At 40.6% G+C, this 8465-nt stretch overlaps 1 protein-coding gene across 1 annotated transcript in view; it reads left to right on the plus strand.

Annotated features, from left to right (window-relative positions):
- LOC125481112 (centrosomal protein of 192 kDa-like) overlaps nucleotides 1-7867 on the plus strand; it is a gene marked incomplete at its 5' end in the record, with an annotated part of 35307 nt that extends 27440 nt beyond the window's left edge. The window contains 3 exons of the mRNA XM_048592263.1: nucleotides 6556-6715; nucleotides 7020-7201; nucleotides 7734-7867. Coding sequence (XP_048448220.1) covers nucleotides 6556-6715; nucleotides 7020-7201; nucleotides 7734-7867 — 476 coding nt within the window. The remainder of the gene's footprint in view (nucleotides 1-6555; nucleotides 6716-7019; nucleotides 7202-7733) is intronic.
- Nucleotides 7868-8465: the final 598 nt, after the last annotated feature.

Genomic DNA, 8465 nt, shown 5'->3' on the forward strand with positions numbered 1-8465 from the left:
CATCCAGCTCTACACCTTGTTATCTTAGTTTTTCCATGACCTGATTATAATTGGGGTGTGGAAGTGGTGGTAAAGATGAATGATTCTAGTAAATTCTAGTATAAACACCCTTCTAAGAAAAGGACAAATATCGTTTGCTGCACGTGCATGTTAACTTGCTGTAGTTCGTTGATCAGGGCATTCAGGTCCCTCTGAACATATTACCAGTCTGGAGCCTTTTAAAATAATTCTGCATATATATTTCTCCTACCCAAGTGAATAATTTCAAATTTCCTAACATCTGTACTTCACTGAACCTGTTTGTCTCTTTTGAAGATTCCTTACTAATTCTTTCTCCCTCTCCCTCCCTGTTTTCCCCCCCGCTAAACCCCCACCCCAATATGTTTGAATCAGACTTGGATATAGTACAGTCAGACAGCCGATCCCTGCTCTAAATCAATCAAACAGATTATAAATAGATGAGTACTGAGCATTGCAGAATTGGATAGTTCATAGAATCGTAGAATCCATACAGTGTGGAAACAGGCCCTTCGGCCCAAAAAGTCCACACTGACCCTCAGAGCATCCCACCCAGGCCTATCTCCCTAATCTACACATCCCTGAACACTATGGGCAATTTAGCATGGCCAATCCACCTAGCCTGCACATCTTTGGACTGTGGGAGAAAACCAGAGCACCCGGAGGAAACCCACGCTGACACGGGGAGAATGTGCAACTCCACACAGACAGCCCGAGGGTGGAATCGAACCCAGGTCCCTGGCGCTTTGAGGCAGCAGTACTAACCACTGAGCCACTGTGCTGCCTCTAACTTTCATTTCATTGCTTTCATTGTAAAATGTTGCCTAGTTTTGTTATCATGCTTAACAATCCAGATTTCTCTACTTGAAATTTTTGCAATTTTTTTTATTCCCTTGTTCTTACTTCAGATTTTCCCATCATGTTATTCTACCGATATCCCCTTGTATGCCAACACCCAAGCATTTGTTACAATTGTTTAACAACAAATTACTATGGATGATGAAGATCCGAAATAAAATCAAAATACTGAAGAAATACATCTGGCGGCATCTTTGAAGACCCATATAATATTTTAATGTTTACTCTTCCTCTCACGTCAGATGTTGTCAGATCTGCTGAGTTTCCCCAACACTTAACATTCATGTTCTTTTTGTGTAAATTTTAACCAGTGCTCAAATAATGCTAATATCATTTCCCAATCCCGTGAGCCCTAATTAGGAATGGTAATTACATTGTAGAAGGCTGTGTTGTTATTGCAGACAGCCAGGGACACAACAACAACAAGTAAGATTGTCCTATTCCTGTATCTTTACTTTGCTCTCTTGCAACTTTTTTAGTCCTCTGATAGTTATCCATATCCCCTCTGAAAGTCATGATTGAATCTGCATCCAGCCCATTTTTAGGTCATGCATTCCAAATCATGACCACCTTTTTGCATAGAAAAGTTTCTCATGTCACCTCTTGATTCCTTTTGTCATTAACCTTGAAAATGTTCTAAGGTTCTTGCCCTTTCTAACAAGGTGAACAGTTCTGAAACACCAACTGTTCTGTTCAGATCCCCCTTGATTTTGAGCAACTCTTGGCTAAGGAGCATACCCAGCTTTAAGTTATTTATCCACACAACTGAAGCTTCTCAAACTGGAAGCCATTCTAGGGTCTAATCTACACCTGCTTCATTTGGGTCCAAACCATTGTTGTGTAAAGATTTACCATAACCACCTTGCTTCCATACTGTATGAAATTCACTGCGGCTCTTTGAGGACGTAACAAACAGGATAGATAATGGGCTATGAGTAGATGTAATGTTTGGATTTCCAAGAGGAGTTTGATAAGCATACTTAGGACAAGAATCCATGGTTTTGAGAGTAGTGTATAAGTATGAATAGAGGATTGGCCAATTAATAGAAGAAAGTTGGGATAAAGATGGCAACCTATAACTAGTGGAATGCCATAGGGATTAGTGCTGGGGCCATAATTCTATTCCAGTTCATCTTTAATGTCTTAAATGAGGGAGGTCAGTGTAAACGTGCCAAATTAAGAGATGGTACCAAAGTAAATAGGAAAGCAAGTCGTCATGATGACATGAGGCTATAGAAGGGTATAGACAGTTTGGGTGAGTGAGCAAAAACTTAACAGATTGAATATAGTACGGGAAAGTATGACGTTATGCACTTTCAGGAAGAAGTGAATATTATTTGAGTAAAGGCTGCGGAAAGCTGCAACTCGGACAGATTTTAGGGTCCTGGTGCAGGAACCACAAAGAGCTAGCATCCAAGTTCAGAGTAATACGGAGGATAAATGGAACACTGGCCTTTATTCCAAAGACCATGGAGTATTAAAATAGGTAAGTCATCCTAAAACTATACAAGGAAATAGACCACAGCTAGAATACTGTAACTTGGTTTAGACCCTTTATCTAAGGAAAGATACAGTGGCATTGGAAGAAGCACAGAGAAGGTTCACTAGTTTGGTCCCAGGTATGGAGGAATTTTCTTACGAGGAGAAGTTGAGTAGGTTGCATCTGTATTCATTGGAATGTAGAAAAATGAGGTGATTTTATTGAAACATACAAGATTTTTGCAGGTTCATAGAACATAGAACATTACAGTGCAGTACAGGCCCTTCGGCCCTAGATGTTGCGCCAACCTGTGAAACCAATCTGAAGCCCATCTAACCTAAACTATTCCATTATCATCCATATGTTTATCCAGTGACCATTTAAATGCCCTTAAAGTTGGCGAGTCTACTACATTTGCAGGCAGGGCATTCCATGTCCTTACTACTCTCTGAGAAAAGAACCTACCTCCTGACATCTGTCCTATATCTATCACCCCTCAATTTAAAGCTATGTCCCCTCGTGCTAGCCACCACCATCCGAGGAAAAAGGCCCCCACTGTCCACCCTATCTAATCCTCTGATCATCTTGTATGTCTCTATTAAGTCACCTCTTAACCTTCTCTCTAACGAAAACAGCCTCAAGTCCCTCAGCCTTTCCTCATAAGACCTTCCCTCCATACCAGGCAGCATCCTGGTAAATCTCCTCTGTACCCTTTCCAATGCTTCCACATCCTTCCTATAATGCGGTGACCAGAACTGTACGCAATACTCCAAGTGCGGCCGCACCAGAGTTTTGTACAGCTGCAACATGACCTCATGGTTAAGAAGGCGTACGGTGTGTTAGGTTTTATTAGTAGAGGGATTGAGTTTCGGAGCCATGAGGTCATGTTGCAGCTATGTAAAACTCTGGTGTGGCCGCACTTGGTTCACACAAATGTGAAAAGGTTGTAGTCCCTTAAGCAAAAGGTTAGGGCCAGAGGGTGTAATCCCAGATTAAGGAGTCACCCATTTAAAACAGAGGAGGAATTTCTTCCCCGAGCAGATAGTCGTGGAATTCTTACAGGAGTGGCTTGTCAAAGCTAGGTCATTTAAGTATATTCAAGGCTGATACTTTTATTCAGTAAGGGTATTGAGAGTTAAGGCAGGAAAGTGGAGTTGAAGGTTATCAGCTCAGCCATGATCTCATTGATAGGCAGAGCAGGCTGTTTGGATTACTTCTGCTCCTATGTCTCATGGTTTTCCATTGTACTATTGGTGGGTAGACCACAAGTTACCTTTAGTTTGGTTACTTATTCAGAAATCTAATAGATAATCAAGATCTGAAGTAATACTTTACTTTTTTACATGTAGTAACCAAAATAAGAGCCCTCACGTAAGCAGGTTAAACCTCACAACTCCGCTTGACTATTATCCGGTAAATGGTGGAACTTAGCTACAATTCCACCAGCAGTGTCTGCCTCTGGAAATGTCCAGGGTTTGATTCTTGTGTTGTCGTTCTTTGAAGTTCTGCTACTGAACTGTTGGATTCTTATACAGTTTCTCTGTTTCAAGTTTATGGTGTGACATTATTGCTATCTTGTAGATTCTTTCATCCCCAGTATTGATTACAAGACCAAGTCTGTAACTTGCTTTCTTATCAGAAGTAGCTCCTCTGTTCCTTATTATATTCAATGCTGGCTGTCTCTTTGAAACAACCTGTCCTGCAATTATCTCCTTTACTTCAGGATATTCCTCCTTCAGGCTGTCTTAATTGCCCATTTGTCAGCAGGCAGCAGTGTTATCACCTTTTCCCCCAGGAAATAGCTTTTTTATGTTCCTTCTACTCCTACTCCTCCTTTCCAAGGATGGTTATTCAGCATGTTGCTTTTAATTCCTACATAGCAGGTTCTCCTTGGCCCTTTCATTGCAAGGAACAGTTTATTCCAGAAAGAAGGATTGTTGCTGATTCTTTCAATCTGTAAATTCAAAGTTGTGAAGTTTACATTGTGCCAGTACCTTGTTTAATTGCGCACCACCATTTACAGCTGAATGTGGCAAGGCTGAACTGAGCTCTGGTTGGTTGTTGGATCACTAAGCTCTACCAATCACATGCCTCATTTGCTGTTTAGCACGCCAATAATCCTGTGTCATAGCTTAATCACGTTGACAACTAATTTCTACGTATGGCTGGTACAGCTCCTAAGATGCCTTTCTTCACTATATGCCATTACAAATTGTGGTTGAATATAGTTCTGAAACTGATGTCCCAGGCTGTCTTGTACATGCCCACTTTTGAGCTGTTAGCTCTGTTTGAAATTTTTTTCACTTATTCATAAGATGTGAGTATTGCTGGCTCAGCCAGCCTTTATTACCCATTCTTCATTGCCCTTGAACTGAGTGGCTTGCTGAACCATTTCAGAGGGCAGTGAAAAGTCTTCCACATTGGTGTGGGTCTGGAGTCATCTGTAGACTCAATCAGGTCAGGATAGAAAATTCCTTTCATTAAAGACATTAATAATCCAGGAGTATCTTTGACAACATTTCATAGTTGTTACATGGTTGCTATTAGTTCAGTTTTTTATTCCAGGTTATGGTAAATTTCTATTTCACCATCTGCCATGATGGGAGTCAAACCCACGTCCCCAAAAAATTAGCTTGGGATTCTGGATTACGAGTTTATAAGAAAAAGGAAGGTGAGGGAGTAGCTCGTCTGGCCCAGTGAGCTTGCTCTGCCATTCAGTAAGATCATGGCTAATCTTTTCGTGGACTGAACTCCACTTACCTTCCCGTTCACCATAATCGTTAATTCCTGTACTGTTCAAAAATCTAGCCTTGCCTTAAAAACAAAGAAGTGGCCTCAACTGCTTCACTGGCCAGGGAATTCCACAGATTCACAACTCTTTGGGTGAAGAAGTTCCTCCTGACCTCAGTCCTAAATCTGCTCCCTCTTACTTTGAGGCTATGCCCCCTAGTTCTAGTTTCACCTGCCAGTGGAAACAACGTTCTTGCTCTATCTTGTCTTTTCTCTTCATAACTTTATATGTTTCTATCAGATCCCACCCCTTGCCATTCTTCTAAGTTCCAATGAGTATAGTCTCAGTCTGCTCGATGTCTCCTCATAAGCCAATCGTCCCAACTTCAAAATCAACCTAGTGAACCTCCCTTGTACTCCTTCCAGTGCCAGTACATTCTTTCTCAAGTAAGGAGACCAAAACTCTACACAGTTCAGTGCATTGCCACTATGCTACTACCTCCCCTTCTGTTTCATAGAACAATGGTAGTGCCACACGCATCATTGGAGAGTATCCTCAATGCAAAGATGGAATTTCTGCGAAGTTGGCCAATACTACCAATGTAGTCATGGACATGAGACAGGTGGGCATGTTGGTTTCCTCCCCACCTGCTGCTAAGCTAATCTCCATTTTATTCTTTATCACTCAGCTGATTCTTGACCTATTCTCTCTTGGCTGCAGGGTCAATCTTTAACCCTTCACCACCGATATCAGTTAATTTAGGGTTGGTCTGTTAAGAGGTCTATTGGTTCATGTCACACTAATGAAAACATCACTGGGTTGGGTATGAGCTGTTTGATCAGAGTGCCTTTCCTTTTTTTTTCAATTTCTGACGGTTGTTTAGACTCTGGCATACTTGTATCCAAATGTTCTTAGCCCCAGCCTATTCAGCCTCTCCCTGCTATTTTCCCGGGAGCGTCAGAGGCTGAGGGGTGACCTTATAAAGGTTTATAAAATCATGAGGGGCATGGATAGGGTGAATAGACAAAGTCTTTTTCCTTGGGTGGGAGTCCAAAATTAGAAGGCATGGGTTTAGGGTGAGAGGGGAAGATTTAAAAGGGACCGGAGGGGAAGTTTTCTCATGCAGAGGATGGTGCATGAATAGAATGAGCTGCCAGAGGATGTGATAGAGGCTGGTACAATTTCAATATTTAAAAGCCATCTCGTTGGCTATATGAATAGGAAGGTTTGGAGGGATATGGGCCAAATGCTGGCAAAAGGGACTAATTAAGTTTAGGCTCTGGTTAGCATGGACGAGTTGGAGCAAAGGGTCTGTTTCTCTGCTGTACATCTCTGACTGTACTTAATGCTAATACAAAGATTCAGTTTAATGATCTAACTTGGAAATAATTTACTTAATTTGAGTGAAATAGCGTCACATTCCGTTGTCAGAATAAAATATTTACAGCTATTTGATTTTATTTCCTAGTCTATGATATCCCAAAGAGAACAAATGACATAAAGATTTTCTATGGAAACCTGAATAAGGTGATGCTCTCTGTTACTGGAAGCTCTACAACTGAAATCACTCATACAGAAGCTTTGGATTCATTTTCATTGTCTCATAGTATGAGCGTTGAATCAGAAAGGTATTTAGAAGTATTATTTTATAAATTTAAATTTGATTTGAATGCATGAGTTTCATTATTTATGAAATTGAAATTCTAATTGTTCATAATGAGTTAAAAGATCAGTGATTGTTGAATGGCACAGCAAGCTCAAGGGATTCTATGACCTACTCTTATTTATTAGGCTCTTAGGAAAATAATTTTTTATGTTTGAGTTTAATTAAATGTTTTATCTAGGAAGTAAGTTGAATTTTTTATTTAAAAGGAACAGATGGCAGGTTTAAGAAAAACATCAGAATGACATTTGTCCAATGTAACTTTGTAGTGTACTCGGAAGCTCAGAAAGGAATCCATCAAATGCATCATTAGATGTACTTCCAGTGAGAGGCCCACAAGGTTCTCCATTATCTTTGAATGCTTCTAATCAAATGCTGAAGCAGTCACCTAAACAAAAATCGTCGTGGACCATTCGGCCTGAATATTTAATTCTTACTGTGCCATCAGCTGGTGAGTAGCATTGCATTGCAATTTCTATTGTGTTGATATAGGAAGTTAGGAGAACTAGGTATATTGGAACATGCTTTCCTCTAGATATTTTAAAATTGGAAAAGCACCATAAAAACTACTTGACAAAAGGAAAATACTGCAAATCTTGGAACTCTTAGACAAGCATAAAACGGATGAAACGTTAACTCTGTGTTCCTCTGCACATGTGCTGATTTTCTTTATCCTTTTCTGCTCCTCTTGAGTGTTAACTAAAATGTCAGTTCACTTTTAAATTGTCATTGGTTGTCCGTGGGAGCTGATGTGGTTGACTTTTGTGGTAACCTTACAGCCACAGACTGATGTTATTTGTAGATGCATTGACAGAATCTAGCAAATCAGTAAGATAACTCCTTATGAAAGGTGAAGCCACAACAGACACCTCGTGTGCATCTACTAATGGGAGTGGATATCAGGTGTTGGCTGTGAAGACTTGCGAAGGTATGTTTCAGGATCATGATTTGTAATGCTCTAATTTTGTTTCTGCATTTTATAGATGGATCAGCGCAGACTGGACGTGTACAGATTATAAATCATTCCCCTAGGTCTTTGGCTTTTGAATTGTCTTGGCCAGCGCACTCGTTAACAGTAACACCCCAACATGGAGTTGTTGATCCAGAGTATGTATAAACTTACATTAACAGTTTGTGATTCTTGCAGTTGGGGATACTTAAATTATTACGATGCAATTCATAACTGAATACATATGCTGTTCGTCTTAACTTTAACTTTTTTGAATTTTTAATTCTCGGTATGAAATTAGAATTAGGGTTTATTGTCACGTGTACTCCTGTATAGGGACACAAGAGTACAGTGAAAAGTTTATAATGTAGCCATTCACTGTGCCATCTTTAGGGTACAAGGTACCTAGGTACAAAATCTTCGGTTTTAAAAATAGAAAAATAAAGAAATAAGTTTTTTTTAAAAAAAAGTTCAACATTACAGTCTTTTTAGTCATGGGCTTGCGGTTAGTCCACGCTGGGCTCTTCTCACAAGGGCTCAATCTCTAGATCTTTGCTCTGCTGAATCGCAGCTAACTTCTATTCTGTCTGTCTCTCTGCCCTCCCCCATGCTGAGTTTGATCTCCGCGCCTCTGCGCTGCTGTCTCACCACCAATTGCCATCCGCCCTTGCCCCTCGACCCCCGCCCCCACGCTGGGCTTGATGTCTCAATCTCCATGCTGCCAGCTGCCTTGCCACAGGCCACCAGAGTCCCACTCTGGGTCCCA

This window comes from Rhincodon typus, unplaced genomic scaffold (assembly GCF_021869965.1).
Source record: "Rhincodon typus isolate 14 unplaced genomic scaffold, sRhiTyp1.1 hic_rhity00000906, whole genome shotgun sequence".
Lineage (NCBI taxonomy): Eukaryota > Metazoa > Chordata > Chondrichthyes > Orectolobiformes > Rhincodontidae > Rhincodon > Rhincodon typus.